We start from the raw sequence: 24,369 nt of genomic DNA, 5'->3' as shown, positions 1-24,369 counted from the left end.
ACATCTTAAAACCTATTGCATAATACCTTTAGGTATATTAAATGTTTTTAAAATCTTAAAATACTCGTTATTTACATAAAACAGCATTTATTAGTTATAAGAGTTCATTAAGGTATAAAAGTGAATATTATACACATAAATTTTAATAAGGATTTCCTTCCAAAACAGATAAGGTATAAAAGTGAATATTATACACATTAATTTTAATAAGAATTTTTTTCAAAACAGATTCTAAATATATACTTAATTTTATCTTGTTATAGAGTAGGTAACAAAATTCAATGATTTCCTCAAAATATTCTTACTATATAAAAAATGTGTAATGTAAGATTTTTCTCATACTTTTCACTATATGGTTTCACAGTTCTCAGTTCCTTTCAGATCCTCCCTACTTTTATCGATGAAAACTAAAGTTCAAAATTACAGCCCTTTTCAAAGGACAAAGAACCCAGATGATTTTACCAACTGAAAGGAAAAAAAAAAAAACCATCACCTCAAAGACTCTTTTCTGATTTAAAGCTCACAACAGCATCCAGGAACTTCTAACTCACTCCTGGGAGGTGGGGACTTTCTCACATCATCTGAGACCACATTCCTGCGGATGTGGAAAATTCTGGATATACTCATCTTTAATGACACTGACAATGGAGTACTCTGAGAAACTAAACATTTGTCTGTTCATGTTTCTTAAGTATTTTGTGATTAGCTGTCTAAAAATTATGATATCTAGCATCCTACCTAGTATACATCAAATGATAAAATCATATTTTTAAAAAGATTTATTTATTGTTATATAAGCACACTGTAGCTGTCTTCATAAACACCAGAAGAGGGCATCAGATCTCATTACAGATGGTTGTGAGCTACCATGTGGTTGCTGGAATTTTAACTCAAGACCTCCAGAAGAACAGTCAGTGCTCTTAACCGCCGAGCCACCTCTCCAGCCCACTAATATTTGTTTTAATGAAGTTACAAACGAAGTTATAATGTACGTTCACTTCATTGTGCCTTTGTGTTACACCTATTTGCTTATACTAAGCCCCACATTATACAAAACTAATGTTTGCAGGAGTCGCTTTTTTCACTATCTATCTAGATAGATGATGGATGATAGATAGATTGATTGATTGATAGATTTTTATTACTCAGTGATAGATAGACTTTTTATTACCCAGTGTACTTTGGGTAAAGCAAAACAAAAGTTTACAATTTAAACTTTAATTCTATTTATCTAACTAGGAATACCCAAAGATTTGGGCTGGCCTCCTTAAGTAAATTATATAAAGGACATTTATCTCTAATAACCACACCATCCATGATGACTTACGCCTTAAGTACTGGTGTTTCTTCACCTAATTAGTATCTGAAGTGTCCCATAGCATAATCAGCCAGTATAAAAAAAAAATCAAGCAACATTTATCTTTTTATAAATCTAAAAATGAGGGGGCAATATTATAGTGACTCCTTATCTTGGGCTAGTTCTAGGCCCTGGAACAGCCTTTCCTTGCCCACATCTGTGTCAGAACTAACATCTCAATGACTAAGAGATAAAAATCTTGTGGACCACTAGCTTCCTTCAATCCATGAGCTAAGAATGTCATCAGATAGCGCACCAGGCCTACAGAAAAGCTTCCCATCTCACTGTACCTGCATCTTTGATGTACCCACCAACACATTTCAAACTTGGCTTGATTTGTGACTTTGTTCTGTAAAACTATAAAACTTCATGAAACTGCTCCCACAAGAGAACATGGAATTTGGGGTAACCTTAATCTATGCTTCTGGGGCCATGGTCAGTCAAATTGGCCACAATAAACTGCCTCTTATTCCCTTAAAAAAATAGCTGCAGAGAATTTCACATTGATATACATGTTTAAGTATAAGCTGAGGGCACGGTGAATTTACAAAGAGGGGCTACAAGTGTACAACTCAGAACTTAGGGGCGCTCATGCCGCCCACCACACTCAGCCTCTTTCTCAAGCAGGTCTTGATTAGATCTGGGAAACAGTATTTCAGTAAGAACACGTGTACAGGTGTCATGAAATCTCAATCTTGGGCCCTGGGGAAGGTCCCTCTACAGGCAACGAACATGAGTAGAAGGGCCCCAGCTGAGCAGGCTGGAAGCTGATACCACCACAGCAATTAGCATCAATAACATGGAGACACCAGGGGAGCAGATAAAGAATATTTGTTCCAATTTCTCTTTAGCCCAAGTATGTACATAGAATATATGTGTGTGTGTATGTATGTATGTATGTATGTGTGTGTGTATGTATGTATGCATGCATGTATGTATGTATGTATGTATGTATTGTTGCCTTCAAAACAAGGCAGCAGTATGTATGTATGTATGTATGTATGTATGTATGTATGTATGTATGTATTGTTGCCTTCAAAACAAGGCAGCAGTCACCCTAAATTCTCTACAGAAGCTCTAGGGCTATAGTTCAGTAGGCAGGCACACCACCCTGGATCCAGTTCCCCACACAGACATGCAAACATTCTGTTGAAAACAGTTTAAGTGAACGTTCTTCTGGGAACACCAGTGACCAGGCTCTTATGCATTACTTCTCCTGCTATAATAATCCTCAATGAATTCGGGGAGTGCTTACCTAGGACCTGCCTTCCTCACACAGTGTGAGCATCATGAGTGCAGAAACTAACTGCTGCATTTTACCCCCACATCTTCTGGACATTGCACATGGCCTTAAGAAACGTTAACATCTCTTGGACAAGTGTCCAAAGAAACTAATGGGAGGAGGATGAACAACTCTTTTCTAATCTCCATATCTACATGGCCTCCCTCCTATCAGACCATGCTCATCGAAACATGACAGTAACACAATAGGCCATGACTCAGTCCTTCTATTTAAAGGTCACAAAAATCCAGGAGAGTGTGACAGATAGGAAGGGAAGTATTCTAGCAGCCCCAAGGCTGGCCACATACTTGTAGCTACAGCTAGGGAAATGTAAGCTCATGTGGGTGCACCTAGTAGGCCAGGAGCCAGAGCCCTGCCAGGATTCTGACTAGTTTAGGAGGATGAGGAAGGAAGCCTCCCAGCATCCTCGCATGGGCTTCCTCTCTCTTCGGGAGCCAGAGGGTCCTCGGCCTGGCTCATCCTTTCTTTTCTGCTTTCAGCTCCTACTGCATCTGCATGCACAAATGTCTAGTCCCTCTTGGGTTTAATGTTGACAGTTCTAGGTTCCTAGCAAGACCAAGACCACAATTTCCTCGTCAAAGTGCCAAATTCCTGGGAAGGCCAGACTGACTCGCGCAAGGGTAGGGGAAACCACCTTATTTACACAAGGAGGATCCTCTTGGCTTCCTTCCTTTAGCTGATTGGATAGCTTAGAAAAGTGAATGGGAACACTAGCACGGACAGTGCCTGGGATTTATAACAGTGCATCTGCTGTTCATTGTTCTCCTGCGTGTCACTTCTCTAGGTCACTCAGCATTGCATACTGCCTTGCTGATTACTAAGCACCAAGCTCAGGCCTCACCACTCTTCTCCCCAGAGCCTCCTCCCCCGTTCCCTGTGTTAAGCTTCAACTTATTAGAAATATGGAATATCTATTCTCTTGCCAAACACAACAATGACTAGACTGTAACTATTCTAGAGGACCAAGTCAAGAAGCCACCTTCTGCATTTGGAATACTGCTTCTCATATAAACGTAGGACACAGTCATAATGCCTGTAGCACACAGTTTGTAGCCATTCATGTGATTCTCTTTCGTTTTCACTTACTGTGTAACCAATGCCACATAACCATTAATTAGGGACAGCACTGAGTAATGTCAGTTTTCTTCTTTTTAAACTCAGGATGAAAGTTAGCATGTAATGTAGTAGGTTTCATTGTGACAATAAAAGGTAATTGCTGACAACTATGAAGGATACACACATGTCTTCCCCCTCCTTTTATTTTAACCTGTGAGCCATACTGAAAGCAGCTAAGAATAAAACACTTCAGAAACCGCCTTGCCCCGTGACTCTTCATCTGCACATCCCTGGCATGTACATCAGTGCCCTATGTGTAGTAGACATACCACAAACATTTGACTAACATAGTGGCTTATATTTACATATTTTTAAATCAATACTTTATTTGCATGAGGCTTCACTGGGTTCATCTAAACATGTACATATTGTACAACAACACATTACAAGACCATATTCTAACTTTAACGCATACTGAAATCATCTAGAGAATTTACTAAGACAAAGATTCTGATCCAGCTACTTTGTGCAGAACCCAATAGCACAATTCCAATTACTATTCAGGGGATGCTGAAAACTGCCTGAGGATAAAAGTAGTTCTGTCCTAACTCCCTTTAGAAGACTGCACAAATACCTAAACAGTCTTACTCTTCAAAGCTAATGTGCCACTATTACAAAAACAGAGCTGATGCTCTTAGGGAAATCATATCTATTATTAGACTCTGGCATGGTTTGTATATGCTCGGCCCAGGGAGGAGCACTATTAGAAGGTGTGGCCCTGTTGGAGTAGACGTAGCCTTGTGGATTGTAGGTGTGTCACTGTAGGTGTGGGCTTTAAGACCCTCATCCTAGCTGCCTAGAAGCCAGTATTCTGATAGCAGCCTTCAGATGAAGATGTAGAACTCTCAGCTCCTCCTGCACCATGCCTGCCTGGATGCTGCCATGCTCCTGCCTTGATGATAATGGACTGAACTTCTGAACCTATAAGCCAGCCCCAATTAAATGTTGTCCTTTATAAGAATTGCCTTGGTCATGGTGTCTCTTCACAGCAATAAAACCCTAAGACAGACAGACTCCACCATTACACAGGTGTTTATTCAGGAACTATGACATACTGCCCAGGTGTCTCTGCTGTTTGCTCTGCACAACACTGGGAGCTACAAATCCCTGTTCAGTTACAGCCTCTTCTTGTCTCTTCTTGGCAGCTAGGTGTCAACTTTGATGAACAGGCAAGACCAGAGCAAAGACTGGTTATTTTATTTTAAAGTTGGAAGAGAAGAAAAAAATCAGAATTTTTCCTTTTTCCCCATGCTCCCAAACATCATTCCTGCCATAGCTTAATAGTCTGTAGGTTTTAGGAACCCCAGTGGCCACACTAGGTTGGGACTCAGAGAAGGCAGCCTTCATTACCCTTCCCATCCTCCATTCTGGTCTCTCCACACTGGCTCTTAGTCCTGCTGCAGCCTACCGACAGAGCCCCTATCTATGTCCAGCTCACCTCCATCATCTGGAGACGCTGCCTTCTTGATTCAGACCCAAGGACCCACCCAACAAAGAAGACATCAGGTATCAAAAATACCAAGAATATCATAACTTCAAACACTGTAACTCCAGTGCCTAGATCTCAGCGCAGAAACACATACATGGAAAGCCTAGGCAACATGCCTCTTCCAGAAGGCAGCAACCACACTGTGATAGGCCCTGAGAAAAGCAATTTAGCTGAAGCACAAGATAAGGACTTCAAAGTATCAATTATGAATATGTTCAAGGACCTCGAAGAGGATACAAATAATGCCTTAATGAAGACCATAAAAACACAAACAGCTGAAAAACATACTGAAAACAGTTCAAGACGTGAAGGTAGAATTTAACAAAGAAATAGAACCACTAAGGAAACGCAAACTGAAAATGAAAAATGAGGAAGTGAAACAAAAATTTCAGAAGTAAATCTCAAGGGATCATAAGATATTGGAGAGACAACTTAGCATGCTAAAGACAACATAGAAAAAAAAAGACAAAGAAATGTTAAATACACACACACACACACATATATTTACACATACAGACCCAAAACATACAGGAAATCAGGGACACAATGGGAAGACCATAGGTATGAAAGAAGAGGAAGAAAACTAAGTCAAAATCATAGAAAATGGTTTGTTTTGTTTAGTTTTTTTAAATCATAGCCTTAAGAGCTAGCATTCACATATATATAAGTGAATACATACCATGTATGTCTTTCTAGGTCTGGGTTAAATCACCAAGGATGATTTTTTTTTCTAGCTCCACTCATTTACCTACAAATTTCATGTTTTTTTTTAAATAACTGAATACCACTACATTGTGTAGATACCACATTTTCTTTTTTCTTCATTTTTAGATTTACAAGACAGGGCTTCTCTGTGTAGCCTTGGCTGTCCTGGAACTTGCTCTGTAGACCAGGCTGGTCTCAATCTCAAAGAGATCTACCTGCTTCAACCTTCCAAGTACAAGGGTTAAAGGCATGCGCCACCACAGTCTAGCTAGTACCCACATTTTCTTTATCCATTCTTCAGCTGAGGGGTATCTAGGTTGTTTTCAATTTCTGGCTATTATGTATAGAACAGGAATGAAAGTGGTTGAGCAAGTGTCCCTGTGGTAGAATAAAGTGTCTTCTGGGTGTATGCCCAATAGTGGTGGAACTGGATCTTGAGGTAGATTGATACTGATCTTTCTGAGGAACTGCCACATTGATTTCCATAGTGGCTGCACAAATTTGCATTCCCACCAGCAATGGAGGAGTGTTTCCCTTAGTCTACATCCTTGCCACCATGAGCTGTCACTTGTTTTATTGATCCTAGGATTCTGACATGTGTAAAATGAAATCTTAAAAGTCATTTTGATTTGCATTTCCCTGATGGCTAAGGATGTTGAACATTTCTTCAAGTGCTTTTTGGGCACTTGAGAGGATCTATTGAGAATCTGCTGTTTAGATTTGTACCCAATTCTTAATTGAGTTATTTGCTTTCTTGATATGTAGGTCTTTGAGTTCTTTATAAATTTTGAGTAACTGGTGTCTATCTGCTGTGTAGTTGGTGAAAATCTTTTTCTATTCTATAGGCTGCCACTTGATCTGATTGATGGTGTCCTTTGCAGTGCCAAAGCTTCTTGGTTTCATGTGGAACCATTTACTAATTGTTGATCTTGGTGCCAGTGCTAACGGTATTCTGTTCAGAAAGTCTTTTCCTGTTCAGTATATCTGGTTTTATGTTGAGGTTTTAGATCCATTTGTAGTTGAGTTGTTTTTTTTTTTATAAGTATGGATCTAGTCATTTACATGTAGCCATCCAGTTTGACCATTCCTGAAGATGCTATTATTTTTCCCATGTGTGTTTCTGGCTTCTTTATTAAAAAAACAAACAAACAAAAACAGGTACCCACATCTGGGTGAATTTATGTCTGGGTCTTCAATTTGATTCCATTAATCAATATGCTTTTGTACCAATACCATGCTGTGTGCTTCTATGTGAATATTAGCTGTTGTCGATGAACATCAGGTTATAACCTATATATAGGAGCACAGATGACCAGTATAGAATAGGGAACTAGAGGGCAGAGATAGCTCTTATTAGGAAAGGGAGATGCAATAGACAGTTATGGGGGAGAAAGGACTGGAACCAGGGAGTAAAGCTGGAAGGAGGAGGGCAGGGGGGATGAGGGAGGGAATACAGTAAGAACCAGATAAAGTTAAGGACTATTTGAGGGGTAGTATGAAAAGCTTAGACAGTAGATGCTTCCTAAAATTATATACAAACATGAAGGCAATCTAAATGAAATCACCAAATAATGGGGGAGACAGTCCCAACTGGCCATCTTTTGTCACTAAAAGAAGCTTCCAGTACAAAGATTGGGTTACACCTAATTGAGTTATTGGCCAAAGGGGTTCCAAGGAAAAACCTCCAAACCATCCAGGCTATTGCCAAGATAAAGAAATTACTCTCCATAAACTGACAGCAAGACCCCATGGCTAGAGGCAATGCCTACAGAGCTCATTGAACATGGAGAAGTCAAGCTGGTACTTACACAGAGCCTTCACTCCTATGTCTTAGCATATTTAGTTCAGGAACATATTTAGCATGCTATTCAAGGAAAACTTAAGACACTGAGCCAGTCACCCACATCTGCAGTGGTGTCCTGCTTGCAAGATATGCTATGGCAATGGTGGCACAAAGTTTATGGGAACCAACTAGTATGCAACTTAACTTTAAGGCTCACTCCGTGAGATGGAACTCCGTGGTATGGTATTACATACCCAACACTGTTTGGGTGACTACGAATCAGAGGATAGATAGTCCAGGAACTTAGGGTAAAACTAAATACTACTGGTCTTAAAAGCAAAATAGTGATAAAATGACCCCTAATGACCCTGTGGTATATATACTCAGAGCAGTGCCTTACTCAGCATCATCAGAAAAGCTTCCTCCTGCAGCAGATGGGAACAAATACAGAGACCAACAACTAGACATTGTGCAGAGAGTGAGAAACCTCTGGGGCCTCTCAGCCTACTGGGATGTCTCCATCAAATCCCTCCCCTCATGGCTCAGGGAACTCTGAGGAAAAGGAGGCAGGAAAAAAATGTAAGAGCCAGAGAGGAATGGAAGACATTAAAAAACAAAACAACAACAAAAAACCAAGGCCTTCTAAATCAACACGCTCAAAGTTCTTATGACCTCAAAGAGATTAAAGCAGCATGCTGCACAGGGCCTGCTCCGGCCTGCACCAGGCATGCTGCACAGGGCCTGCTCCAGCCTGCACCAGGCCTATATATTATGGTCCCAGTTTAGTGTTTTTATGGAATTTCTGAGTGTGCAAAAGAATTTCTGATTATTGTGCCTTTTCTTGGGCTCTTTTCCTACTGTTTGTCTTGTCCAACTCTGATGTGTTAGTTTTTATTTTATCTTATTCTTATGTATATTATAGTTTACTCTGTGGCAGGCCCATGTCCAGTAGCAGTGGGCTAACACAATGAACTCTACAAGTTTGGTCTTGTTTTACATATGTATGTTGGGTTTTGTTTTTGTAAGCTTTTGGTTTTGTTTTGGCATTTTGGGCCTTATTGAGTTTTGGTTGTTTATTTTGATTTTCATTGGAGGGGGTTGTTATATTATTTCTTGAACCAGAGAAAACTTAGAATTGGGTGGGCAGGAAGGTAAGGAGGATCTAGAATGAGTTATGGAAAACATATTCAAAATACATTATATGAAAAAATTATAAAACATAAATCATTTACTCAGGAACACACAAAATATTACAGTCCTCTTTTGCCAGAGGCATAAACATAATCCCCTAGAGCTTAGTTTTGTTTGGCACAGTTCCATATACTTCTGAAGCTGGGATGAGACACACTACAGACAGCCAAAGGGTGTATTGAGCCCTAACAAACCATCAAGATTTTTCTACAGTGCCAAATCTTTACTTAAGATTTAAACAGATGCTGGGCATGGTCACACAGGCCTTAATTCCTAGTACCACCCACCCTCCACACACACACACACACACACACACACACACACACACACACAGAGTGGGGGGATAAAAGATAGGGAGGCAGAGGCAGATGGAGCTCTGTGAGTTCAAGGCCAATCCAATTTACATAGCAAGTTCCAGACCAAGGCTACATAGTGAGACCCTACCTTAAGAAAGGAAGGAAGGAAGGAAGGGAGGGAGGGAGGGAGGGAGGGAAGGAGGGAGGGAGGGAGAGAGAAAGAAAAGAAGGAAGGAAGGAAGGGAGAAAGAAAGGAAGGAAGGAAGGAAGGAAGGAAGGAAGGAAGGAAGGAAGGAAGGAAGGAAGGAAGGGAGAAAGAAAGGAAGGAAGGAAGGAAGGAGGGAGGGAGGGAGGGAAAGGAGGGAAAGGAGGGAGGGAGGGAAGGAAGGAAGGAAGGAAAGAGGAGGGAGGGAGGGAAGAGAGGAAGAAGGAAAAGGAAGGGAAAAGAGAAAGGAAGGAAAGAAGGAAAGAAAGGAAACTATAATAAATTCAAATATTTTTTTTACAGAAAAATATATATAGAAGAATAAAGAATAAAATCTCTAGACTACAAGTAATTTCCTAACTTAACAGGCCAGTTCCTTACCTTACAGGAACTTGTACTAAGGAAACAAACTGAAAAATCCTTTCCCGTTCTCTCCTCCCCTCTCCCCCTCCTCTCTCCTCCTCTCTCCTCTCCTTTCTCTTTCTCTTTCTATGATCTCCTAGAATGGAAAACTGGCTGTTGCCCTTGGTTTGAGTCCACCATTGCCCTGATGGCTTACATCAATGACATCAAGGCTGGTACAGCTACTGTACCAATCTGTACAAGGACATATTCCTCAGGTAAGTCCTGGCAAAATGGAATCCACTTCTAATTAGAATGTTTCAACCCTCAGCAAATCCTTGAGAACTCAATGCTCAAAGCTCCATGTCCTGATATTTTTAAAAAAGGATTAAAAATACAAGGACAAATTTACTTTATAAATGTAATCACCCAACAGAACTTTGAATTGTCTAAGGACAGACTTCAGAATAGCTAAAGCAAAGTTAGAGACAAGACAGGACTGCTGCAACCAGACAGCCTGTGTCCTTTCTCCATTCCTCTTATTAGAACCTACCAATAGACAGCCTATTTCCAAACAATTTCCTCACTTTCCATAGTGAGAACCTTAGAAAACTAGAAAGTGATTTACTATGGTACTTTCCAGTCTAATAAGATCCCCTGCCTTTAGGCTGCTTAGTTACTCAAGAAGAAAATACAGAAAAAGTAAAATAGGGAAGGAGGGTCACTGGGGTAAAGACCTGGGTCCTCATGAGACCAAGATACTTACAAGGCATTGCATGGTAAATGCTTGGCCAGTACTGTCCACTGTCCCTCTTTAACCAAACACGAACTGTCCTACAACAGAAGAAAAGGTATACATGAAACTCAGCACTGGGGTCATGCAAAGATAGTGAAACTCAGAAACCAAATCTTTTAACACTGTAAATATCCATATAATATGGATACATATGGATACATACACATACATATATATGGATATACATATATATGGATATACACACACACAAAGCATAGGCAAACACTTCATTGTGGAAGCTGTAGTATGCCACAATGTGTCCCACAGTATATCCCTCTGTCCACACATCTTTACTTGCAAATGTTCATTGCAACGAGTCACTGGTCTGGCCAGAGGTCTCCCGCTCCTGGGATATGACCAGTAATAGGACTCTTTCTCACCAACCCATTGCTGTCCCATGCCATGGAAACCCTGCAGTCTTGGATCAGCAGGACCACTCCACCTCCAACATATCGCAACCACTCCCCAGATGATAATAGATTTGGGGGTAGGCCAACTCAGATCCCCAGATCTGGGCCTGGGTGATAGAAGAGCTGGTCAGCATGCTGGCCCTACCTATTCACACCACTAGGGCATGCTTTCCAACACTGTTCCAGCCAGGGCACCCAATGCTGGCATCAGGAGGGGCAGGGTCACTTCTCCTGCTCTCATACCCTCGGGGCTGGCTCACCAACACTGGTGCCTCCAGAGCCAGCTCCACTGTGCTGCACAGTCAAGCCACAGGGCCTGCTCTCCCACTCTCACCAGTGTGGGGCAGGACAAGCCCCCCCCCCATACCTCATGACCCCAGGATCACTTGTCTTGACTACTAATGATGACAAGGCACAGTCGGAAGAGGGCCTCAACCTGGCATTCTGGCCACCTCACAGCAAACAAGTGGCAGGACCAGCTCTCCTGTGCCCTCTCCACCAGGGCCAGCTCTACCCTACTGCCCAGGCAAGATGCTGGACCCACTGCAGCTGGAAAGGGATAGCATAGGCTCACCCACTCTCAGCTCACCCACTCTCTTGACTGGCATAGATGGTGAGGGTAAGGAGGGAAGGGTGTCGCCCCCCACACCCATGCCATCTTATGGCAGACAACTAATGGATGGGGCCAGCTCTATCTCCCTCTTGTCCTAAGGACTGGCTTACCCGTGTTCTCTGCACCAGGGCCAGTCCTACTGTGCTGCTCAGGTGAGGAGCAGGGCCCTCTTTCCCAAGTACTGCAGCCCATGAGGGGAAGGTCAGCACACCTTTTATATTTAACAATCAATACAGGAGTGATATCCTAGAATGTTAGGGTAAGCACTCTAAAAACAGTCCCTATACCACATCAACTAATGAGTTGATAAGAACTGTTAAAATTAGTTTCAGACTCTGAGGTCTCCTCAATAATGTTTACAGCACCTGCAAAGTGCTGAAGTAGAAAAAAAGGGGCCTGGGGGGACTTCACTGAATTCCAGCATTCAGTAACTTCCAACATCCAGGCTCCAGCCTGGCAGGTAGCCCTGGCAAATGGCTTGTTTCCTAAAGTATCTTGCTGGAGCTGGGGTGGAAACATGTTCTCTGCAATCTGAAGGCCTGTTCTGATTTACCCGAGTGTTCAGTGAGTGGCCAGACACAGGCTGCTCACTAACTCAACCCCTTTAAAGATGAAGGCTTCCCAAGCAGATTCTTTCAAAAGAAATGACTGGCATAGAAACATTCCTTTTCCTTATTGGACCCAGATTGTTGGCTGACCTCAGAGGCAGTAGAAAAGAGCTTCCGATGATCAGACACAGGAAACACAATTCACATAAGAACCACAAAATAAGTAAGAGTTATATTCCAGAGAATCTGACTTCCAGAATTACTGGATTTTCATCTGTTCTCAATGGTAAACTGTAAAGCACACCAGAAACAGAAAGGATGGGTCAGCTTGGGGGCCTGAAACAAAACTGACAGAAATTACCCAGGAAGACATGTAACCATTGATCTTATGGCAAACTGTCTAAAATATGCTAAAAACTAAAATGAGAATGTCAGAATGGACCAGGAATGGTCCTTCTAATGGAAATTCTATAAGGAAATTGGGTTGAAATATTGCAGAACACAGTAATTAAAACAAAACTACTAAAGAAACAGAAGCAACTAGAGAGATGCCTGCCAGACAACAGAAGCAGCCTGAAGCTAGAAGCCTGAATCCACCAAAAAGCTGAAACTGAAAGAACAACAACAAAAGGCACCAGAAAAAGAGCAAAGTAAAACATAACACTCATGGAAAGATGAAATAATATACATCAGAAAAAAAATGAGATCAAAACAAAAAAAATCCACTAAACACTAGTAATAGAGATCAATGAAACCAAGTCAATTTTAATAAAAGTAAAGAAAAGTAGTAAAATTTTAAACTAAAATTCATTAAGCTAAGAAAAACTGAAAGGCAACTGAATTAAATTAGAAGAAAAGTGAGGTTACTCCAGAAATTGTAAATATTCTAAGATACTTGTGTATGCTTGCAAATGAGATCATCTTCTGAGACACACCAGCTACAGGGCAGACTGCAGAGGACATGACATGGAATCACTGCCCAGCGGAGAGAAGCTACAACAAAAACCTCAAAGTAAAGAAAAACACAGGACCAGTAGCTAAGAAAACTGACAAGGATTCTACTCAAATTTCCACAAAGAGGAAAGAATACCTGACCATATTCTAGTGGCTGGCTTTATGTTACCAAAGCCAGGAAAATATATCACCTAAAAAAATCTCAAGTTCATATTTATTCTGAATACAGATGCCAAGTTTCTCAACAAAACACTGGCAAATCAAACTCAACAGCACAACCAAAGGATTATGTCATGACCACATGGGACTTATTCCAACATACAAGGGCCATTTACAGTAAGAAAATCAACACATACAGCACAGTTTATCAGGAAAATAAGGAAGTGCATCTACAATCATCGAACTCAGTGGCTCTCAGCCTTCCTAATGCTGTGACCATTTAATACATACCGTTCCACATGTTGTGGTGAACCCCCAACCATCAAATTACTTTCATTGATATTTCATAATTGTAATTTTGCTACTGTTATGAATCTGAATCACTCACAATCATGGTGAGTCTCCTTCTGTTAGATTTCCTCTTTGTAAATGTCCATATAGACCCACAGGTTGAGAACCCCTGATCTAACTAGAATGTATTTGATAACATTCAGACTTTCACACCCAAACTAACTAACAGTAGAAGGGGTCTTCCTTAACCTAACGCAGGTTATCCACTAGTTCCTTCTCCTGTCTCTATAGCCAACTAGTTAGGGAAGCAACGGAATGATGCTTTTATTTCAGTACAGTTTGAGGATGCAGTGTACCGTAGTAAGGAAGCCATGGTGACTGGCCATATGAATGCATAGGACAGAAGCAGAGTGAGACAAATGCTAATAATCAGTTGGCTTTTTATTCCTGTCCCTTCAGTCCAACTCAGAACCCCATGGGAGATGCAATCATTCACTTACAGAGTGAGTCTTCCTCTTTGTAAATGCCCACACGCACATGCCCAGATATGTCTCCTAAGTGATTCCAAAGCCAGGTAAGCTGAAGATGAAGATGAACCACACAAGGTTTTCATGGAAAATTTATACTAACAGCATTCTCATTGGTAAGGAATGAAAGCTCCCCTACCACCACCACCACCCAACTCTTTGAACCACTGCCAGCACAACTTGGATAACTTGTCAAATAAATAAAAGTTATGATGATTAATCTTAACTGTCAAGCTGACTGGCACCCCGCATGGGCTCAGCTCCTACACTGAATAAAAAGGAGAGAACAAGCAGAGCATTGCATTCACCTTTGTCTCCTAGGTGCAGACACACGCCCCTCCCTCCACATCTTCGCACCTTGAGAGATTGTATCACAGCCAACCGTAAGCCAAAACAGTCCCTCCCTCCCTTAACAAGAAAAGAGTAAAGGCATCCACATTGGAAAAGGAGTACTCTGTCTGTACTGCACACACGGGTGCAAGTGTGCGCACACGCAAACATACATACACGTGCACACACACACACACACACACACACACACACACACACACGCACAAAACACTTCCCTGTGCATGCCTATGCAGTCTACTAAAGCTAAAAGTTAAAGTAAGCATGGTTGCAAGGTTCAAGATCAGAAAATCACTTGTTTCTAAAAACGTAAGTATTTCTAAAGAAATGTCTGTTCCCTAATAGCTTAACATTCAATCCTTAGAAAAGCCCTCAAATAGTCCTCTCTTCATTAAATCCTGCCTTCTTGAGACTAACTTGTATTGGCATGGGGGTGGGGGGAAGGGAGGTGCATCCCAGAGATAAGAAGTGCAAGTTGGATGAGTGGAAAGTCCCTGAGCACAGATTCCACTGTACAAAGCTTATAGGATTTAATTTTTCTGGAAATCATATTTTTAAAAACAATACAAAAAGTTTTTAACAGTAAGTGCAAACCTTTTTCCTCGATAATATTTTTCAGAAGACTATCAACTATGGCCAGAAATATAGATCCCTGTACTCACATGAGCAATGTGCTAAGCCCGGGGTTGTGGCCCAGCACCAAGATATGAAAGGGTAGGGAAGGCCAGCCATGGTTATTGATGCTTTCATCTCAGCACTCAGAGGCAGAAACAGAAGGGTCTCTGTTGAGTTTTCTGTGACCTTGATCTACCCAAGAGAGTGGCCTTGTTTTTTGTTGTTGTTGTTTGTTTTCTTTTGACCAAATAAACAAAGCCCAAAGGCCCTATCTTTATTTTTTTTAAACAGGGAGTCTTGCATAGGACTCAGGTTCAACTCCCAGCATCCACATGATGATGGCTCACAATTGTTGGTAAGTCTGTTGCAGGGACTCTGACACCCTCTTCTAGCAGCTAAACACATGGGATGCAGATGGAATACCCATGCACACGAAATAAATGGGCTGGGGGCGGGAGGGGGGAGGGCAGGGGATGGAGGAAGAGAAGCAGAGAAGAAAGGAAAATAACGATTACTCAGAGACAAGTTTAAGCCAGTAGAGGTCAGTGTGCTGGGGAAGGAAACAGCATCCTTGCTGAACACAGGTGGGGAGAAGCTGCACACGTGCCCGGGATAGCCGGCAGGTGGGGAGAAGCTGCACACGTGCCAGGGATAGCCGGCAGGTGGCAGAACTACCTACGGTAAGTGAGGTAAGGACTGAAGACTATGGCAGCGTGTGGAGGTCCTGGACACTGAGTACAGAGCCCCAACTTAGGCAGACTAAGTAGAGAGGGAATGGGAATGTGTTCCTGATAGGGGAGCAAATGGACAGCCCGGGGGGTGTGGGGGGCATGGGGAGTGGCAGTCCTAGTGAGCAGCAGCAATGTGTAAAAGAACCAACCAGAAGGCCACAGAGGGCTGTGGAGGCTACTTAGAATAAGGATCCAGAGACAAAATCTCAATCGTTTGTTTGTGGGAAGCCAGGGAAAGTCCTGGTTACCCTACAGCAACTGGTTTGCTGTCTCCTCAAAGGAATAAGAGGTAATTTGTCCTGAGCCAATTATGAGAGGCCACAATCTGTGAACAGGAATTTAGGTTATACCAAATAGCATGGTCTACACTGTCAGTAAATACTTGAGCTTTTATTAGCTACTGAGCAAACAAAGCCATAAGCCAGGCCAAACACAATTCATTGGTGGGAACCACAAGCCGGTGGCATCCTTAGCTTTCTGGAGGAAGCTAGTGTTTGGCAAAGGAGGTGCTCAAAGAGGAAAGGGGTAGACAATGACAAGAGATGGCAAGATAATTCTGCACAAGTATGAAAAGATATAATGATGCCTATTATGTATAATTAGTATATGCTAGTGAAAACATAAAGAAAATAATGTGTCGAAGGTTTAAGAGATAAAGAGACTTAAAAGCAGTCCTCAGATAACTGGCTCTGGATCTGCAACATTCTCACTATTCACAGTCACAAAATTTCATCAGTGATTCAAGTACTAAGCAAGCCCTGCTTTCTTTCTCTCCACACGCACACCCCCCACCTCCAGAAACTTCAACTTATGCCAAGCAAAATAAAGTGGGGGGGGGGAGTAAAATAACTGGGGGTTTTTGCTGAGTGGCAGAACCCTGTCTAACATGTACAATCTATCTCCAGACCCCCAGTGAAGGGTTAATACCTAAAACAAGGAACCTGAGACAGCAGAGACACTCTGGACTCAACACAGGGATAAGAACGCCTGCCTTAGAAGAAAGCCAACATACAGGATATCTTCTGACCTCATTCAGCCTTGGACCTATAAGGAACATGCTGCCTTGATCAATCCCAATCTAACAGAGCGGGACAGTGAGTAAGAGAGGTAGGGAGAGAGCAAGCTAAGGGTCTGAAACCACAGGAATGGATTTTTAGCAGTTGGGAAGTGTTTCACCAGGCTTGGGTGTGGCTGGCTGTGGGTATCTGTGAACAGTGGAGCCTTTCATTAGGAAGTGATGTTTCTATGGAAGGCAATGTTTACCTTGCACAGTTCAATCTGGGCTGCCATAGCATGAACCACCTACCTGGTATTCATTGTAAGGTGTGAGCTGGGTGGAACAGTGCTGAAATCAGTAAGTAAGAAGAGAATGCTGCTGTACGGGCCCCCTGGATAGCACCAAGTGTTCACCCAGCCAAGAAGAAACCACAGGGTGGGTCACTGAAGAGTAAAAGAACTGCCCTTTAGAGACAGAATATGCTGATATGAGATCTAGAAAGTCAGAGCACTGTCTACAACATGCTTAAGAACTATGCCAAATTCACAGTGGGCACACAATGAAATACTATCTTCAGAGCTCATTTTTTTTTCCTGAGGAGAAAAAGGAGGGCTAGGGGTGTCAACAAACATTGGTACCGCAGGTTGCTAAGCTACTGGGGGGGGGGGGGTCTATCCATGTTGAAATCTAGGCTTTAAAATGTGCCTGAGAATGAAGTAACCTTCATTAGTTACCATGGCAACGAGCCTCATTTCCCTGAGGACAATTGTTTTTGTATCACTGAAGTAATTTGGGGTGAGGGGTAGAGAACAAATTTCATTGTGTGTGGTAGATCTGGATTTCCAGGGAATGCCTCTCTAACAGATTAGTCACTGCAGCAGCTACACACCAGCCAGGAACCTCCCCCTAGCAATCTGCTATCAAGAAAAGTTTGTGCAATGGGATGACAGTCAATGTCTTTTGGTAGTTTTTATAGTAATTTGTTTAAAGGATACAGAATGTTCCAAATGGAAAGGACAACTGCAGAGATTTTGAGAAAGTGTAGGTGAAAGATTAACTTAGAGAAGAAAGCTCTCTCTTTGCTTACTAGATTTCTGGTCATCATGTTGTTCCTAACGGCACATTCAACTCACACAGCAAATAAACTAGCTCTGATCTTCGTCAAAGTCAATATATTTTGGAGCCCAGAAGCTTCCAGTGCATAACAGCAGTTCAAGTTGGGTGCCACTCAGGCCCTGGTCCCTTCTGCCACACAGTTCAATTCCTCCAATCACGGACCCTACTATAAAAGCCTCACACAGCTTGGCTGACTCACAGCCTCCATAATGTTCTCAGACGCAGCAGCTCTCACGGGCCCCATCTGTTGGTGGCCGAATAAACGTGTAGTGTGCTACAGCCTGGAACCCGGGTTTGGGTGGCATTACTGCTCAACAAATATTATCAGCCTTTGAAGTCACGGAGGAGCCAGTGAGGTGTACACATGACAGCCATCTCCACTGGGCATTTTAACCACCTGAAGCATGTCTCTCTTACTCCAAAGTAAAAAGGTTCTGGGAGAACCTTAACAGTTTACATTGGTTACAAAAAACACAAGCAAGCGGCATGATTATCAGCTTTGAAAGTACTTTTTTTTTTTTTTGGTTTTGGTTTATTTGTTTGTTTGTTGTTTGGGGGGGTTCCAAACAGGGTTTCTCTGTATAACCTTGGCTGTCCAGGAACTCACTCTGTAGACCAGGCTGGCCTCGAACTCAGAAATCCGCCTTTCTCTGCCTCCCAAGTGCTAGGATTAAAGGTGTGCACAAAAATAGACCCTAAAAATGAAGATAAAGGGACCCATGTGACAAGTGTACATTCGAGAAGACAGCAACTGCACTGTCAACTCCAGCACTCATTAGGTCACGGGGTTCCTACAGGAAGTACCATGATGGCAGCAGGAATCAGATCCAGCTCCTCTAACTAAAGCACTATGGGCATGCCCAGTGCTTCTGAGCTTCCCTGCCGCCCAGTCTATAAACTGGAATCGTGCTGTAGACAAGTAGATACAGGCTAAGACTTTTTCTAGCCCCAGTTTTTGTACAATATCATAAGTAGATTTTCTTCCTGTTTCTATTGTGTGTCGTTTTAATGTGAGCAAGTGCTAGAACATAGAAGCAGGTTTTCTGGCCAAAGTCCTGTGTTATCAGTCAGGGCCCTGGAGGAAATCCGTAGGCTTTACTGAGTAGCTGTGGTAGTAAGCAGTGGCCACGCCTGCCAACTGTGTCCTTGTGCTGTGGTCTAGCCTTGATGTGATCTGTTCCCTCACGCTGTGGTCTGATTTTAGTGGTGGGTGTGTCCTTCACTGCTTTGGGCTTTTGGCTTCCTGGACACCCTCCTACTTGCGTTGTTTCTGCTTATTTCTTCTCTTTAAAGAAGGACCCCCATTTGAGGCCTTTGGGGCTCCTCAGGCAAAAATGAAACTCCAGGATCATTGTGCATAAATCTCAGTGAGGACACATGGCCCCAGCTGTCAGCAGTAATCCTAAAGGCTGTCCACCTGGGAGACAAGGAGCCCTCTGACAACCCTTGCAATTTTTTCTTGAGTATTTTTATACTTAATTCTTAAAAATGTCTGTATTTACATGTTGTAAAACTGATATTTTTATCACATACAGTATTTAACACAGGGGACTTGCTTTCAAAAGGCTAAGTGAATATATAAAAGGAAAAACAAAACAAAACAATAAACATATTTTGATACAGTGAGGAGCAGGAGTGCTGTGACAGGGATCAGAGGCCAGCAGAGTACTGGATGTTAGCCATGTTACCTGTCCTCGAAGGAGTTCCCACAGCAAAAGAAAGGAGAGTAGAAACCTTGGCCCTAAGTGATTCGCTTGTGCTTATCAGCACTGCCCAGAGGGAAAGCTCTGAAGTCACTGGAGGAATGGTCTATATTTAAATACTGCTCCTGGCTCCACACAGTCAGGGGAATGGTCTGTTTCATCACACCAGTATATTCCTGTTCCCTGGGACAGTGGCAGGAATGGGCTGATGGCTCCAGAGGAACTTCATGAAATATTGAGCAGCAAGAGAAGCGACTCAAGAGTCCTGGCTGTCAGTGCCCCAGATCTGCAAGTGGAGCCAACTGTTCTCAGATTCCTGATGATGAAGAAAATGTTCTGGAAGGAAATAGTGCTGCGGGCTTTACAATGCTGGTTATCTATGTAAAGTCACCTAAAACCTACACTTAAAACTGCAGATGGGTATGTGTGTTAAAAAATAAAGACAAATAAGCAAAAGACACCCAGCTGTAATCCCTGCACTCAGGAGGCAGAGGCAGGAGGACCACTGTAAGTCCAGAGTCAGTTTGGTGTATGTATGAAACTGCAGGCCAGCTAGAGAGATCCTGTCTTTAAAAAAAACTAAATAAATACAGCTCAGAGGAATAACTACCTTCCTAAAATTGCTATCTTCATAGAATTGCCAATAACACAGCATTCAGAATACAAACGCAAGTCCAGTGGCCCGAAGCCATCCTGGTAGAGAGAGGATAACAGAACCCACTTGGCCACTCCCAAGCAGGGCAGCATTAAAATCCCACTGAGAGATGGGCTGAGAGAATCAGATGTAATGCCTAAGAAAGAAGGAACAAAACGAGTTTCTGAACCACGGTTGATCATGCCAGGGGATGTTTCCAAACACTGACTTTGACAGTTGTAACAACTGGGGTACAGGAAGGAAAAAGGAATTGTTCTAGTCTGCATGCTTACTATCACAGGTTTATTAACCCATATTTTAAAAACAAGAATACACAGTCAACACAAAACAAAACACAAAGTCAAATCACTCTTCCAAGAGAGAAATATTTGGAAAGCTCAGTGAGTTGAAGCAGAGTGCCAGATGAAGACTTGACAGAAGCCATCAATACCAGGAAAGGAGTGTGTGCCTAAAAACCAAAACCAACAAACCAACCAACCCTGCCAACACGGTCATGAGTAAACAACCACAGATCCCAAACCCAAGGCAACAGGAAGGGTTTTAATAATGTACCTCCAAGTTTTAGCCCTACGAGCGCCTGTTAGACTCGGAAGGTCCCGGTACCCATTTAATGGCACACTGGTTTGAATATAGAAACAAAGGCAAAGGTTCTGGTCAAGACACTCAATGGAGGTCTCAAGGGTGACTCTGACGTGTGCTGGTGAGTGACAATAAATTGCTGCCCTTCGAAAAGCTGCTGGCAAAGGCAACCTGTCTGGATGAAAACGAGATTTCTTTAAAAAGAGGAGATCAGTGCAAAAATCTAATTGCATCATTAGACTAAAAAAAGTCTCCAGTATCCGATCTCATACTGTCCTCAGGCAACACAGGAACAAACTCGAATCCAGGCTGACTGAAACCCTCGACTTCACACAAGCCCCCAAGCATTTCTCCAGATAAAAGGAACCGTCACAGAGTGAACAAGTTACAATTAACAACAGACAGGTGGTATTAAATGGGTACTGATGATGGCACTATATTTGGGTCTTGCATATGTTTGAGATTGTTCATAATAAATTGCTTCTAAAGTACCTGAGCTCTTGATTCTTATCAACAACTGTATATAACTGTATAAACACCCTCTTCTGGGAATACAGAGATTACAAATAGGAAAACTGTAGTGGACATTAATTCGAGTGGTACTAAGCACTTGCCATCCACCTAGCAATTTGAGATGGTTTGATATCCTTTGTTGCTATTAATAAGTAGTTCACAGATAAATATATCTTTTACTCTTAGATAACAGATTCTGTGCTTCTACAGAGTGACAAATCTTGCATGGATTATATTTTTAAAACTCTGACCCATTAGTGCTAATTATCTAATAAATGTACCCAAATGGTAAGAAATTTGTATATAGTACCAAATCCTCCCAACAGAAAAGAAAATGTTAAGTTCTGAGAGGCATCAAAACTTCTCAATATACTCCTATGGCAGCAGCAACAGCAGAGCAGAGCACCATGGTACAAGCTTGGTGGAAGCAGAGAGAACTGAAAATGTCTATTTCTACAGCTTTGTCCATAATTCCTTAGAAAAAGGACTTCTCCCAACTACGAAACACTATGTGACATGAAATAATTCAAAGACTCCACATTACATAATTGAACATGTGCATGCACTCTTTCATGACAGACACAAACACTGGGTTTCTGGTGGAGTCACTCAAGCCCCTAGATTAGGAAGTAACTGGAACAGGCTGGGGAGGTGGCTTAGCAGTGACCAGCACTTGCTGCTGCTTAATCATGAGGACAGAAGCTCAGACCCAATACCCATGTCACATGACTCACAAAAACTTATTAACTTCAGCCCCTAGAATCTGCCTGCCACCCACTTCTGGTCTCTGGAAGCATCTGAACACATTTGTTAGGTAAATATTTCTCAGAGTAACCAAAAGTAATATTTCTGACAAATTTAATACAAAACTGATGCTCTGTACAAAGGAAGCATAAACCAGAAAACTCAATGATGATAAATGATACTACAGCTTTACTGTAGTCAAGTGAACATACAAGAGTGGCCCCTATCCTCCATGATGATGTTTGATATGAAGTCATGAATTAGAATGAATGAATGGTTGAAACAACAAACAAAACTCTTGCTATCCTGAAAAATCATAGAGCAGGGATTTTCCCAGCACGCTTGAATTACACAATGGCCTGAGTGCCTCGAGATTGTGTGGCTTCTCAACTTTCACTCAGAGTCTCAGGCATTCAAACCTTCTTGCACTCCTTTATCCTGAGAAAGAGTATAGTACAGTACGCTTTTAATCTCAGCACTCGGGAGGCAGAAGGAGGAGTATCTCTGTGAGTTCAAGGCCAGCCTCATTAACACAGTTCCAAGACAGCCAGTGCTACTCAGTGAGACCATTTCCTCAAGGAAGGGGGTGAGGCAGAGGTAAAAAAGGAAGGAAGGAAGGAAGACAGAGAGACAGACCAAAGCATACAGAGATCATCTTCCCACAATCGATGTCTTACTGTGGATTTTTATACTAATGTATATTTATGGATTTAACAACCTCAGGGTCAAATCACCTTAGTTTTCCTTCACACTGAACCTTTCCTGTAACTACCACAGTTATTCATCACTGTTCCCCATGTGTCAAATGCATGGTACAAAGAAATGGAGATGGGGCTAGAGAGATGGCTCAGCAGTTAAGAGCACTGACTGCTCTTCCGAAGGTCTGCCAAAGGTCCTGAGTTCAAATCCCAGCAACCACATGATGCCTCACAACCATCTTTAATGAGGTCTGACACCCTCTTTTGGTGTGTCTGAAGACAGACAGCTACAATATACTTACATATAATAAATAAATCTTTGGGCTGGAGCGATCAGGGCTGGAGGGAGCAGGGCTGGAGCAAGCAGACATCCTGAGTTCAATGCCCAGCAACCACATGAAGGCTCATAACCATCTGTACAGTTACAGTGTACTCATAAACATAAAATAAATAAATAAATCTTTAAAAAACAAAACAAAAAACAAAGAATTACACCAGTCTTCTCACCAGAGACTATGAAAGCTAGAAGATCCTGGGCAAATGTCATACAGACCCTACAAGAACACAAATGCCAGCCCAGGCTACTATACCCAGCAAAACTCTCAATTACCATAGATGGAGAAAACAAGATATTCCACGACAAAACAAAATTTACACAATATCTTTCCACAAATCCAGCCCTACAAAGGATAATAGATGGAAAACATAAGGAGCAAAACTACACCCTAGAAGAAGCAAGTAAGTAATCTTTCAACAAATCCACACAAACCTAATTTCACCTCTTACAACAAAAACAACAGGAAGTGACAGTTACTTTTTCTTAATATGAAAATTAATATTACCAACATATTGTAATTGATTGAAATCCAAAAATATGAAGAATTAAAAATTTGTTGATTGTCATCCAATGCTCTCTCTAATTTGGTAATTGGAGAAATAGGTCCAATATTGTACAATCTATACACTTTCAGCTTGTTTGTTCGTGACAGTGTCTGGCTGTGTACAACATAAGGGTCTTGAAATCTTGCTTCTCCTATCTCACTCTATTAGTAGTATTATTTATTTCATGTTTTTACACTATACTATGGTTTTCAGAACAGCTTACATATTTCAAAAGAATTTATATATCCAAAAGAAACATAGATGATTAACTAGGGAGGTAACTCGAAAGAGAACAACAAAGGCTGAGACTAAATGCTTTGCTTGAGATTTGTAGCTCTTGTATCAAGTTTGGAGAAGAGGACTTTATAAGTTACTCTTTCTCTGAGATGAATGCTTTTCCATATTATCACAGCTAATGAACCAAATTCTTACCCTCCATCTAATGTCTGTGCCACCCTCCAAGCAGAACCACTGTTCATTGAAACAATTGGTGAATGACTTTATGGATAGACCATCTTAATACACATACCATTTCTTAAATGAATGTAACCTGTTCTCTGTGGGCTGAGGATAAAGTCACTCACTCAAGTCAAATAGGTTTGACCATAGCAGGAAGTCTGTATCCAAAAATCGTACCTACAATTCATTCCTTGGCGCAGCAGAACTGTCAACTCTCAGCTTAGCTATGATGGAGGTAAAATCC

The 24,369-nt window shown here is 41.8% G+C and overlaps 1 protein-coding gene across 3 annotated transcripts in view; it reads right to left on the bottom strand.

The window, feature by feature from the left end:
- Window positions 1-24,369, bottom strand: part of Wdfy2 (WD repeat and FYVE domain containing 2) — a 131,413-nt gene that overhangs the window by 67,757 nt on the left and 39,287 nt on the right. For all 3 annotated transcript variants that reach the window (XM_031362669.1, XM_031362671.1, XM_031362668.1), the window contains exon 2: window positions 10,554-10,621. In XM_031362669.1, the coding sequence (XP_031218529.1) occupies window positions 10,554-10,621 (68 nt within the window). The remainder of the gene's footprint in view (window positions 1-10,553; window positions 10,622-24,369) is intronic.

Source organism: Mastomys coucha, unplaced genomic scaffold, assembly GCF_008632895.1.
Source record: "Mastomys coucha isolate ucsf_1 unplaced genomic scaffold, UCSF_Mcou_1 pScaffold9, whole genome shotgun sequence".
Lineage (NCBI taxonomy): Eukaryota > Metazoa > Chordata > Mammalia > Rodentia > Muridae > Mastomys > Mastomys coucha.
The sequence above is the reverse complement of the archived record's forward strand: the minus strand, read 5'-3'. Positions and strand labels throughout refer to the sequence as shown.